The sequence below is a fragment of the Vicugna pacos genome, chromosome 19, assembly GCF_048564905.1.
Source record: "Vicugna pacos chromosome 19, VicPac4, whole genome shotgun sequence".
Taxonomy (NCBI): domain Eukaryota; kingdom Metazoa; phylum Chordata; class Mammalia; order Artiodactyla; family Camelidae; genus Vicugna; species Vicugna pacos.
In genome coordinates, this window is record NC_133005.1 from 38,164,185 (window position 1) to 38,178,296 (window position 14,112).

The following is a 14,112-nucleotide window of genomic DNA, read 5'->3' on the forward strand; positions in this document are numbered from 1 at the left end:
TTGGGGGGAGAGGAGAGAGGAGACGCTGGGGGCTGGTCTGACGTGGCGGGGCGGGCTTCAAGGGGGATGGGTGACACTCACAGACACCCTCCGGAAGCGCACACCTCACATGGGGCCCGCGCGCACGGTTTACACACCTGCACGTGTTGTTTAGGAAAATTCACTGCGGGTGACAAACATATAATTTGTAAGGGTAAAGAAGAAAAGGATACACGTGGAAATTATAAACCCCAAACTCAAGACAGTGGTTACCTCCGGGGTTAGGGGGGGCATGCTGGGGGCTTCGACTTTAGCTGCTATGTTTTAATTCTTGAACTATTTTGTTAAGTACAGGGAAAGCTCCTGGGAATGTTGCTGAAGGAGAAGTTTTAGTGGAAAATGCTTATGCTGTAAGGCTGACCCAAAAGGGCAAGATGCATCGACAGCTCCGTGATATGATCTCAGCACCATAAAATAAACACAGCAGCATTTCGCCCTGTGTGGCAGGAGGGTCCTGGCAGTTCCCACTGCCCCCACGAGCCCCAGGAGTTACACTGATACCACGTGACTCATTCTGACCATCGGGCACTGAATGGAAATGACATGTCTCTTTAGGTCTACGGAACTCAGTAAGAGCCGCTGTTTGGCCCAGCCCCTCGCTCCTGCCCAGGCACGGAGACAGTAGTGCCACAGATCCCAGATGGCGTAGCTATGAGATGGAGAACAGGGGCCCCGTCTACATCCAAACTTCCAAGAAGAAATAAACTTTTACTTGACTTAAAATACTGAGCTTTAGGGGGCCAGGGGACGGGGTTAAGCCAGGTAGCAATACATGTGGTCAAAATTACCATTAAAGAAACATTCAAGTTGACTTTAAGCACCAGTATAATGTATTTGTATTTCCACGTTCTCTCTCAATAAATCAGTCTTTTTTTTTTTTAATTTCCAGCATTGGAACTGATTGCTGCTGCTGCTTCTAATATCAATCTGCATATTTTTGGAGGCTACAAAGGATAAAAACAGGTATTTAAATTAAGGGTGTATTGGAAGGTTTTCAGTGTATTTGTCCACCGACTTGCATAAGCTGACGTGGGAAAGCTATGACTGTGGGATAAACCACCAAGTAAAACAAATGTTACCAAAAATGTTACTAGAAATTCTTTCTCTGGATGATAGTATCAAAATTTATCTTTTTAAACAACTTCTTTATACTTTTAACTCTCAATTTTCCTATTTTTAATATGTGTTTCATGATGGGTTTCTGTTTTTGTTTTGTTTTGTTTTTTGGTAACAAATTAGGTCCTCAAAATATCTTTTTCACTCTTAGGCCCAACATACCAAATAAACGTGACGTTTTTCTAACTGATCAAGGGGCATCTCACGGCCTTGCAGACAGAAGGCAGCCCACCCCCATGTGCTCAGGACCAGGCAAGATGAATGGTCCGTGGCTGAGGGGACGTGAAAGACACGGGGTGTTCACAAAACCTGCCACGGGGACCTCCATCTTCTAAAACTAGTACTGTTACATACCTTTGGTGTAGGAAGAAGAAAAAAGGATGTGGGTCCCTATCCGTACGTACCCCAGGCAAAAAGGTGAAGAAGTTGTACTTCTGATTGTTGATGACATTCCGAGGGTACCTCTGGTCCCTCTTCTCGGGGTGCCCCAACCAGACGGTGCGGGGTCTGGGCTCCCCTCCACCACAGCATCTCAGCCACTCACAGCACCTGTGGGAAAGACACGCCCACACTGTCAAGACCACGCCCACACCAGTCCACTCTTCCCAAAACGCCTTTCTCTAAAGCATCTTCACTGGGTCAGAACCACAGCCTCATCTGGGGCTTCATCCATCAGTGAGAAACAGAGCTGAGGCTTCTATGAAGCTGTGGTCGCAATCAAAGATGCTTTGTCCTCAAGCCTAAATTATTTCAGAAAGTAGGATTCATTTTTTAAATAATAAGATTTAAGTTTAAAAAGTAAATACATAGCAACAAGTACTGTTATCACTTTGACATTTTGCAGAAGAGAGAAGAAAGCTCAGGGCAGATGAATAAAGCACCCACACCCGAGTTTGTCAAGATGTGAGAAACAGCTGAGTCTGGCCTAGATCCCAGTGCCCCTCATTCTAAAACTCAGTGTCTTCCCATCCCCCGACACTATCAAGGGTGCTGGTTACACCAAGTTTACTATAAAAAGGAGAAGGGGAAGGAATCTCCTTCCACACCTGCCTCTTCTTTTTAGCAACACAGTGGAGGAACACGCCAGGAAGACAATGACTCAAGACCCTGGAGATGGGCCAGCGTGCCAGCAGTAGGCAGACCGACCCCAAGGGCCGACCTCCCCCTTTCCCTTCCCCCGGCTGTCCCCAGAGAGCAGCTCACAGGCACACCTGCCCTCAGGCCACCTGAGTGAGGCCAGGAACACCTGGGAATCTGGTGGCTCGGGAAAAACTAAGCTGCTCTGAGACTCCACCCCACCCCCACCCTCAAGTCAAAAAAAAAAAAAAGCAGCTCATCCTTCAGGAGAGCCTGTGAACAAGGCATTTTGAGAATCACAAGGCCTCCTAAGCACTTGTGATGCAAAGACCCCAGCCTGAACTGTCCACCTCCCCGCCCCGGCACACACAGGCTTGGAGGGAGGGACCCCAGCCCTGCCAGCTCCCTGAGACACGGGCAGCTGTAGGCAAACCATCCAGATGTGGTGATCACAACTTACATCATCACTTCCACGGCCCCACCTTCTCTCCCTCTTTCTACGCGCCGGGCAGGCCCTACAGAGGTGCTGGTGTACAGAGCCTAGCACAGTCACCGGGCATCTGGACTGTAAGGATCAGCAAGCCAGCAAGTTGCCGACTCAGAGGCTCAAATTTTCCACAATGAAATACGATGCTCTTTCTTAAAAACAGCATCCTCGTTCCGGTAACCGATGCTAGGGCGGGGGAGGGGGTGGCTCTCAGGAGGACAGGTTTCTCTTGTCGTAACACGTTTGGGTTGGCCAGAGACACACGCAGAAATCTCGAGGAGTCCAGCCCCAATCCTGCTCCTGGGCACGAATCAGCCGAGCTGGCCATCGGTGGACGCAAGATGCTGAATGAACAAGGCGGGGAGGACGCCCTGGCTGGAAGCATACCCTTCCATCTGAAGAAACCTTCCTCGTGGTCACGAGGGGCTCCCCAGCGACCCAGCAATCCTCCTGGCTTCCTACAACAATCCTGTAGCGATACCTCCCAGAGCTGTGCGTTTCTAACGAAAGCTGAGGAATGAATGAATCTCTGAGAACCGCATGCCGTCAGGCTGACTGTCGGTACGAGTTTTGAGTATTTTGTCCACACAGCAAGCTACCAGGTTAAACTCTTTGTGACTTGACCTGCAGGCGTGCGCAGAGCAGCAGGTCAGTCAGGGCAGTCCGCACCTCGGCAGCCAAGACCAGAAACAAACCGAACCGGTCATCAGAGGGGGCTGGACAGCCGAGCAGGGCAGGTCCACACAATGGAATGAATGCTCAACAGCCTTGAAAGAAGGAGGCAGAGCTGCAGGCGCTAAGTGGCCCCATTTGCAAGATAGGCTAACTCGGAAAGGAGCCGAAAGGTGTGTCCAGGCTGCCATTCTCTGCGTGAAAGCGACAAGATACCATGAAGACCTATGCATGCAAATGCAGAAAACAGGCTTCCTTTGGGAAAGAGGGAGCAGGGAGGCCCTTTCCTATGTATTCTTCGGTCACGCTGTACATACATCACAGCATGTTACTAGAGACTGTGGGTAATGTGGGGTTTGGAGCGGGGTTTTAAGCTAAATTCGTAATAGTAAGCACTTATTAAGTGTTCACCTGGTACAAGTATGATTCTAGGTCCGTGGGGACCTAACTTTGGAGCAGGATCCTTCCCTTCTACGTCTTCATAATCTCATTGCAAAAAGGGGTTAAGCATTTGGCACAAGGTAAAGCAAGGACTCTGTGTCCCCTGAGCGCCATGTAACCAGCCCCAAGACCATCTCATTTAATCACCTTGACTGTCACCTGAGCCCCAGAGAGGACTCAGTTACTTGCCCAAGATCTACCACCATATCCACTCCATCTGCGACCGAGTGGTGGAAACAGACTTTCAGCCCAGGGCCTGTGTGATCCAAAGCCTGAACTAAGAGTCTGAGCGTACCCTACATGGCCATTAACAGCCTCTTCAGCACAATTATTCCACACCTCGATTTTTTTTCCCCTAGTCTCTCCTCACTTCATAAAACTGGAAAGATCTTTAGGGGCCGTTAAGAGTGATGGCTCTCAAGCCGCTCAAGCAGGAGCTCTTCTGCGAGCACATCCTGCAGGTGCTCTGCCCGCCCCGCACCCATTCGCCTTCACATCAACATACTGCCTCTGAGCTCCACTCACCCTTCCACGCCCGCGCTGGGATGCGGACAGACTTCCTTTCTGCCTCTCCTTTACAGCCAGCGCAACGCTAAGGTTCCTCAGTAGAGGGCGCTGGAGAGACACCCCCCCCCCCCCAGAGGAAGGGCACCCCCCCCAGAGGAAGGGCTCTCTCATGGCTTCCAAGCTGACACTGGGCAGGTCAGTAGTGTTATGAGGTCATCCAATTTTTGCTGGAAATTCTAGAAAAAACGTGCCCTTCACCCTGGGGTTGTTAAGGCAGCAGAAAACGAGCTTGGGGCTGTGGGCAGCCACCTTGTTTCTGACCTTGGGAGAGAGCACAGGTCTGTCCATTCCCTGAGCTTCATAGTCTTAGGCATCAACACATTGGCTTTTGTTTTATTTTATTTTGCTAAAGCCATGTCAGTTGGGTATGTTCACCACTGCCCCCAACCTCCTGTCTGACAGTTCGGTTTGCCACATGCTGGACCATCCACCACGACGCCCTCCTATCGGTTCTGTGTTTCTCACTTTTAAAGAATGCGGTCTACACCTCACAGCCTGTGGTCTCTCGTCCTGACCCCTCCACTCGGACTTTTTTAGAGCTGTGCTGTCCAACACAGTCGCTCTACATTTAAATTACTTTGATGGGAGAAAGACACAGATCAGCGGTAGAGCACATGCTTAGCATGCATGAGGTCCTGGGTTCAATCCCCGGTACCTCCACTAAAAATAATAAATACATAAATAAACCTAATTACCTTCACTCCTCAAAAAAATAAATAAAATAAAAACGCGTAACTTCGAAGAGCTAGGTTCCCTGTTCTCGCTAGCCACATTCTGCACATTCCGCAGCCACGGGCGGCCAGTGGCAATGGACAGGACGGTGCAGATTCAGAACATTCCAGCACGGCAGAGGTTCTACTGGACGGCACTGCTTTAGATCATCTTTCTCAAGGCATCTCCTCCTTCCTCACCCTTGAACCAATGTCAATGCCGAAGGACACACACGGGAACTCTGGTAAGTGCACCCCATCCCTGCAGGCTACCTGCCTGAGCAGTTCCCGCAACTTCAGCCATTCTCACACACACACGGGATCTCTATCATATCCCACTACCTCTACTCTCTAACTTCATGAGTTCGCCTAAACTGGCACACCTTAAGTCAATGATTCTCAATGGGGAAAAGGGGGTTAGCTACTGGTATCCAGTAAAGAGAGGAGGCCAGAAGGCTGCTAAACATCCTACAAGCACAGGACCACACCGGCCGCAAAGAATGAGGCAGCTCCCAAATGCCAGTTGTGCCCAGGTTAAGAACTCCTGCCCTCAATTTTATTGACACAAATGTATCTTAAAAGGAAACTTAATACCATCACCATCAATGGAAAACCAGTATCACTTGCCATAAACAGAAGGTAAACATCAAAATCAACACAAGGAGAAACAAATGTTACTAAGTTCCCACTGGATCCAGCGGCTCTGAGCCTGAAGCCTCTTCTCCCTCCCTGATTGCACAGACACCAGCCGGTCTCTGCTGTTCTAAAGTGGGCCCCACAGGGTTAGAAATATAGAAGGAAAACTGAAAAGGGAAGGAAGTGTCTCACTGTATGTCTCCACGTGGTCCAGCTCCTATCCGTGAACTACTCAGACGTTGCCACCACAGCACCTGGAGCTATTACCGGCCCGTGTTTGGGGAACCCCTGACCTGTAGTCGAAGCCTTGGGCTTGGTGGCAAATTTATAAGTGACGAAGTCCTCCCCGTACTCCCATCAGTCCAAACAGAAGAGGTGACAGCCAAACTCCCCTCCACGTCTGGTTTTACATCCACGACTCTTTCCTTCTAGCAGCTGCTGCCACACCCCGTCTGTCTAAGGGGTGGACGTCAGCTCCCCCAGAAGTCCAAGAGGTCACCCTAGTGTCACAGATTGCTGCTGTTGCTTCTCAATACCAAACTGAGCTGTGTGTCACTTGCCTGGACAAATTAACTCCTAGCCCACGTTCTAGACAGAGTCAGGAGATGGGCCACAAGACAGAATCCCTGAGCGTGAGAAATTAGTGGAGAGGCTGAAAACGAAGTAATAAGCAAGGGTCACAGTTTCAAGACTGGGGCTAGAGTAATGAACACCAGCTTTTCAGCCAGACAAACCCGTGTGCAAATTCCAGCCCCACTCCACACCGGCTATGCCCTCGGGCAGCTCATTTTGTGAGTCCCACCTGCCCTGCCTGTAAAATGACAGTAGGACTTGCCCTGCTGAATCACTATGAGGAGTAAGGATTTTATATAAAGGGCAGCGGACAATACCTAGCACGTAACAGGCATTCAGTTAACAGTAGATATTATTTCTCTTAAGTTATTTTTCCAGACAAAAAAAGAAAAAAAGAAACATTTTCTCACCTATCACTAGCCACAGCTATTCAGCTAATTACGATGTAAGACTAGAAATCATTCTAATTACACTGCCTCCAGCTTAGACAATTTAAACAATGGACCTTCTTATGACTGGATTCTAAAACAAACAAAAGGTTTTGATGGCCAATAGCCAGCTGACCAGATGTGCAATCCAGCCAAAGGCAAGGGAAAAGCAAATATGACGGGGGAAGCGCCAAGGGAACCATGTTTCTGGAAAAGGTAACTACTGTAACAAGAAGAAATGGTCGTCTCTGCTCTGGTGCCGCCATGATCAGCAGGCGCTCAGCAAATATTTGCTGAATTGCCTGCGTGACACACCCAACTTCCCTGAAGCCAGAGTCCAGGAAGCTGGAATTTTAGTGTGGACACTGGGACGATCCAGGAAGAATGTAAAGAAAAATCAAAAGCAGTAAGGAGAAGCCACAGATACAGAGAACAAAGCAGTGGTTTCCAGTGGGGAGAGGGCAGAGGGGAGGGGCGGGACAGGAGGAGGGGACTGGGGGATACAAAGTACTCTGCATAAAATAAACAAGCTACAAGGATCTACTGTACAGCACAGGGAATGCAGCCAACATTATGCACAGAGTACAACCTCTAAAAATTGGGACTATGTTGTGCCCCCGAACTATATTGTACATAATATTGTACATCAGCTATACCTCCATCGAAAAAAAAACAGCAGCAATACGGAGAAAAGTCTACAGCAGCAGTTCTCAGGAGGTAGGGGGTGAATCTGCCCTGGGCCACTTGGCAACGTCGAGAAAGATGTTTGGTTGTGATGACTGCAGGTAGAGGAAAGGGAGGGGCTGTGGCATCAGGTGGGTAGAAGCCAGGGACGAGGCTACACTCCTACAGCCACAGGATGGTCCCACACAGAGGATTATCTGGCCCCGAGCTGGAGAACCCGGTTCCAGAGCAGCACTGTCCCGTACATTTCTGTGATGATGGAAATGTCCTCTATCTGTGCTGTCAAATACAGCAGCCGCTAGCCACACATGGCTCTTGAGCACTGGAAACAAAATTTTTAATTTTATTTCTTTAATCAAATGAATGTAAACAGCCACATGTGTCTTAGTGGCAACCACCCGGGACAGCAGGTCCAAAAGGACATAACCCAGACTGTGAAGCACAGATGCCCTGGGGGAGAGCGGGCAGGGACTGGAAGGAATGGAAGGGAAGGTATGAAGGGAAATTTTTGCTCTTTCTTCTAAAAACACCAAACTGGCTAATTTTTTTTTTTTTAACTAGGAGAATGTAAAATCTAGAGTCAAAGAATGCAAAGGAAGCAGTTCACTGAAGTCTGAGTGTATCTCTGGCCACAGGAATGCTACAATCTGGAGAAGAAATGAGACTACAGTTGCCCCCCCCCCTTATCTAAGGGGAATACATTCCAAGACCCCCAGTGGACGCCTGAGATTCCGGGTAACACTGAACCCCATGTGTACTGTGTTTTTCCTATATGTATGTACCTCTGATGAAGTTTAATTTACAAAGTAGGTGTGGTAAGAGATTAACAATAATAAAACAGAACAATTGTAACAATTTACTGTCATAAAAGTTATGTGAATGTGGTCTCTCTCTCAAAATATCTTATTGCACAAATTTAATGCCTTTCCATTTATCATGCACTGCAGCCACAACTTTTGCAGTTTGAGGTACACGAAAACTAGCATGAATTTCTTCTTCCCTCTTCACAACCTCACGGATGGAAGATTCACTCTTACTGGAGATCTTAGCAATCTCAGCACATGATTTTTCTTTCTTTCTTTATTAAGTTGAGAATTTTCACCTTTTCATCTAAAGGAAGCACTTTACAGTCTCGCTTTCACATACCTGGATTTCCAGCATCACTGTTCGGGGCCATTCATAAGTAAAAGAAGGGTTATTTGAACACAACAGGGCCTGCCACACTGCATCTGGTAATGGAGCCAGCGGAGCGGCTAACAGGGAGGACGCGCTGGACAAAGGGATGCTGACTCACGTCCAGGGCAGGACTGAGCAGGAAGACGCAGGCTCTCACTGTGCTACTCAGAACGGCATGCAATATTCCACAGGTGAATTGTTTACTTCTGAAATTTTCCATTTAATATTTTCAGGCTGAGTGCGAGTAACTGAAACTGTGGACAGCGGAAACTCAGATACGGTGGACTACCGTATGTCAGTGAAAAAGGCCAAGTCAATGCAGCAACTTTTCCTTATTTTTTTCTCCGTGATTCAGTTATATATTTTTTCAGGTTATTTTCCATTATAGGTTTACAAGATATTGACTAGAGTTCTGTGTTATACAGAAAATCCTTGTTGCTTATCTACTTTACAAACAGCAGCTTGCATCTGCTAACCCCGCACTCCTAACTTATCCCTTCCCCCCTTCCTCCCCTTGGTAACTGTAAGTTTGTTTTCTAGGTCTGTGAGTCTGTTCCTGCTTTGTATACAGACTCATCTGTATTATTTTTCAGGTTCCACATGTAAGTGACATACTATTTGTCTTTCTCTGCAACTTCTCTTTAAATACAAAGCCCGACCCTCTAACCTAGCAAGTCTCCTAGAAGGACGCATCTTACACAAATACTGGTCCTGGTGACTACCGGGAAATGCACCAGCATGCTCACAGCAGCAATACAGGGAGAGAGCAAAACCCTGGCAGTGACCCTGTGCCCAGTACAGAGGGACTCCCTGCGGTAATGCAGAGTAAGGGAGAGACACGTACACTGGCAGGACGAGATCCAAGTCATAAAGCAGGTGGGGCAAAAAACATAAAGCAAAAGGTATGCCATTTGTTGCACTATATTTTAATAATATCTGTTAATATCTGCATGGGAAAAATACATACACATACACACCCTGACTGTTAACTCAGTTTCTCTGGGGGAGGGGCGGTCATGGATGGTGGAAGCGGTCGCCTCTCCCTGTTTCTTCTTGTGCCTTAAGTCTCTCCCTGCTGGTCTCTTGCTGCTCACAAAGCGTGATGCCTCTCACGCTGCATCTCACCCCACAACGATTCAATAATCACGAACTCAAATCCAAGCCTATTACTTTCTCATCCCAGATCCTCCAACATCAAGCAGCCAAGGCAGGTGAGCTCCACACGTCTGCACTTTTAGTTCTTCCTTCACTGCTCCACTTTTCTTCAACTCCCACCCCCACTCAAGATTCACTCACACCCGACATCCTCCGGCAAGACCATCGCCCAACTTCTACTGATCCTCTAAATCCCAGCTCTGCTCTTCCCAAAGAGAAGAGGAAGCAGCTCTGTTCTTCCTTAGACTTCCTCGCCTGTTTCGCTCTAGACCAGGAAAGGCAAACTCAAATCTACAGACGCCCAGCAAGCAACAGAAAAAAGTAAACACAGGGTCCAGTGGGATGAGGCACACTGAGGAGTCCAGACATCGTGGGAAGGAAGTGGCCGCCCCCAGCTCCTGCCAGGATACACTTCTACACAAGCCCAGCACAAAAGACCACCAGACTTACAGACAGAACACAGATTCTAAGATGCAGAACACTCAAGTTTTGTTTTGCTTTTTTAACTGACATATACTCCGTTACAATGTGTCAATTTCTGGTGTAAGGCATAATGCACTCAGTTTTTAAGTGCTGGCAACTGACTCAATTTTTTTTAACATTTTTTATTGATTTATAATCATTTTACAATGTTGTGTCAAATTCCAGTGTTCAGCACAATTTTTCAGTCATTTATGGAGACTCAATTTTTAAATGTGATGCAAAACTGAAACCACACTGAGATGTCCAAGATCAAAGAGCCTAACAACGCTGGTGTTTGGTCAGGACAGCCAAAAAGGCACTTTCACTGCTGGAGGGGCCCTACCTCAGCACTGGCTTGAGGGAGGGCAACCTGAGAACAGCTATCAAAATTATAAACGGACGTTCACTTTGACCCGACAATTCCCCTTTGAGATACTCTGTATGTTCTAAAATGGGCATAAAGGCAATTCACCATAACATGGTTAGTCACCACAAACCACCACAAATAACCTAAACCTCGTGAGCAGTAAACTGGTCAGAGTACAGGACGTCTACTCAACAGAACCCTATAAAGTGTTAAAAAAAACCACGACTGAAGAAGCTTTTTAGATATTAATATGGACCAAGTCCAGGGTGTACAGTTAACAAAAAAATATCTTGTACTGTGTAAGGTGTACTAACAATTGAATAAAAGAGGGTAAAATTTATGTGTGTTTGTCTACAGAGATAGGTATAAGATACACGCACTTTTTTTGGTAAATGGTTAAAAATTATCCAGAACGATACTGAAGGCACTGATGACTGGCTGCCTGGGGAGGGGCACAGACAGCTGATTGGAATGGGTGGGAGGGAGACTGAGTTTACAATGTACACACTTCTGTCTGTACCTTTTAAACACTGAACTATGCGACTCTGTGACTGATTAAACTTTTTAAATTTAAAAACAAAGCAAAAAAAAAACAAAACAAAAACCAACCCATCCTGCTTTCCGAACAGCCCACAGCTCTCAGCCTGCAGCCTTAAATCTCACCCACTAGCTTGAGGGTCAGAGACCAGATACTACTCACCTCACACCCCAGGCCTGGTATACAGCAGGTGCGCAGTTGCTCTGGGCGGATTGATGATGCTCTCTCAGGCCCTTCACATGCCCCAGGCGCCCAGCGCACAGGAACCTCACCTCATGCATGGACACTTTAGCTGGGCCATCCGCTCACAGGCTCTAGAACAAGCCCAGGGCCACAGCCCCCAGGCAATAGCACGCACACAGCACTGGCCCACAAAATGCCAGAGAACTGAACAGAATCAAATGACCAAATGGAAAGCAATTCCCTAGACCCCAGAACAGTAAGCAAGAGCATTAATAAAGCGCTCAGTGTGCGCCAGGTGCTGTGGCAAAGCCGTCACCGTGAGTGACTTCCTGCACCCTCCCCACCTCTCTGTGGGCGCTCACGTCTCCCCCTCCTGCACTGAGACCCATAGCAGGTGACGGGCTGAGCAGGCGGGGGTCCAGCAGGCTGACCCCAGAGCCAGCACTCCTAACCAGCGTTTGGAGACCTCACACCACAGCAGACTGAGAACGACCGCTGAACTGTCTACTGTCTACACAGCAATCTAGGGAGGGACTCAACGCCAGAGACAAGGCAGGACACGCCAAGGGTCCCAGGGCACTGCCCAGGCCCACCTGGCTCCTCCCTCCAGCCCACTGTCAGCCTTGACCATGACCATCGCTGCTCCTGTCCTTTCTTGAGCCACACACTTGGGGTCTAAGCACGCCACAAACATTAACTCATTTCGTCCTCACCGCCCCTGACTGCTACCATGTCCATCTGCAGAGAGCTCAACCCCCACCCCCACCCCCGCCCAAGGTCACACAGCCAGGAAGAGGCAGAGCCCCACATGAACCGAGGCAGCTCTGCTTGAGTTAGGCTCGCAGCCTCTCCAGAGACTCAGCCGCCAAGCCTGGCCCCGCGGAGCAAGCACCTCCCGGGAAGCCACTCTCCTTCCCAGAGGCCAGCTCCTCCCTGGGCCCCCTGGAGACAGGGGCCACGGCTACCTCTCCAGCCTGGCCCACCCCGGGCCTGGCTTTGGCACTGAGACGGCCCCAGAAGGCCATGGGGGAGGTTTCCAAGGACACTTGTAAAATGCCAGAGGTGACAACGCCTGTCACTTGGGAGGAGTTTACCCCTGGAAACAGGTGGCAGACGGACAGGCTGCGGGGCCAGCAGGGGGACAGTTCAGGTGTGGAGGGGCCCGGACCAGAGAGCACGTTCACAGCGCTCCTCCGCAGGGGACCAGACCCCCGGCTCCAACCTCTGCACGGCAGCCCCCACCCTCCTCTGCAGGGAAGCAGACACTGCCTGGGCCCTGCTGTCTACACACAGCTTGGTCACCAGAAACTGTATACAGACACTTTCTATTATTCAGTCAACAAGTATTTATTGAATGCCTGCAGACTCTCAAACATACCTTACACAGACACCAAACACACCCACCAAACACACCAGCAGGAGGCGTACGCTCACCCAGAGCTGCTCCAGAGCATTACTACTGAGCTAGCTTGTTCTCAGTCAACCACAGGCCCCTTCTCCCTCCAGCTACACCTGTCTCACACATTAATAAACAGGAAGCCCCATTTGTGGTAGAAAGAGAAAGCTTTTGTTTTTACTTCTTTCTCTCTCTCTTTTTTTAAACTTTCCCAATCTCGAGCGCCCGCACTGGGTAAAATGGCGGGGGAAAGCCATCGCCCACATCCTGACCCTGGAGCATGGGCAATCCTGCTTTCAGTGTGCGAAACGCTGAGCCCTTCCAGAAAGCAGCTTAGCAATTAATACACAATTACAGCCCTTGAAGACCCATGGGTTCCACTGAGCCCAGGGGCCTGGCGATGCCAGCCCAGGAAAATTCTGCAAGATGCAGAGAAAATTCATGCATCAAGATAGCCTCTAAGAATAAGTTCTAATTTATAGCTGCAAAAGCAGATGAAAATAATGTCACCTAATCACCAGCTGATACAATTACAGATCAGAAGGAAACACACCCGAATGTTAACAGGAGGTAGAGCTTCAATTCCAGCTACTGCCTCTTTAACTTTTCTATAAGAGGAACCACTCATTTTCTTTAACAGGAATCATTACTTTCATACTGGAAAAACTAAAATGCTAGTGTTTACAAGTCCCATGTGGAGCCTCAGAGCTGGGGAGGGCTCCAAGTGGCTCAGGTCTCTCCAGGGCCATACCAGCCGTGTCTGGCTGGGCTGTTCAGGGGCCCTTCTCTAGTAAGCCCTGGTCCCCCAAGCCCCTAGTCCGTCACGTGGCACAAAACAGCCCCATGCTGCTCAGGGGACGTTAGTGACTGTCTGGCAAAGGCTCAGCCCCAGTTAATGCAACTGCCTGGAAACAGGAGAAATCTCGGGGATGCAGCAGGCAGCTGCTGGGAGCCAGTGAGGACCGAGATGGGGGCATATCCAAATATGAGATCAGCTGGAAGCTATACCCCAGGCCTCTGGCGAGAGGCAGGTAGCTGCATCTGTGACCAGTTCCTCAAAACCAGAAGTTATGTGAATAAGGGGGGGAGGGGGGAAGCAAAGGTCTGTAATCCCACCTCTTGCCATGAAAAAGGGGAAGTTCTGTTGTTTTGCTTCCTTCTGGCACAGCACACACTCACTGAGAGCTCACTGGGTCTCGCACACCAATCACACTCCTGATGAACTAAGAACACAAATTCCCTTGAGGTGACTCATGCTTCCATCTGCCGACAGACCTGCCTGGAACCGAGGCTGCCGCTCTTCAACCACTCACTCACTCACTCGGCCAGCAAATATTTACTGAGCACCTACTGCGTACAACGTGCCAGTCTCTGTGCTCAACACTCAGGTGAGCAAACGAGATGG

The 14,112-nt window shown here is 49.0% G+C and overlaps 1 protein-coding gene across 1 annotated transcript in view; it reads right to left on the reverse strand.

Annotated features, from left to right (window-relative positions):
• ATP9A (ATPase phospholipid transporting 9A (putative)) overlaps positions 1–14,112 on the reverse strand; it is a 116,558-nt gene that overhangs the window by 86,809 nt on the left and 15,637 nt on the right. The window contains exon 2 of the mRNA XM_031687693.2: positions 1,560–1,704. Within this exon, the coding sequence (XP_031543553.1) occupies positions 1,560–1,704 (145 nt within the window). The remainder of the gene's footprint in view (positions 1–1,559; positions 1,705–14,112) is intronic.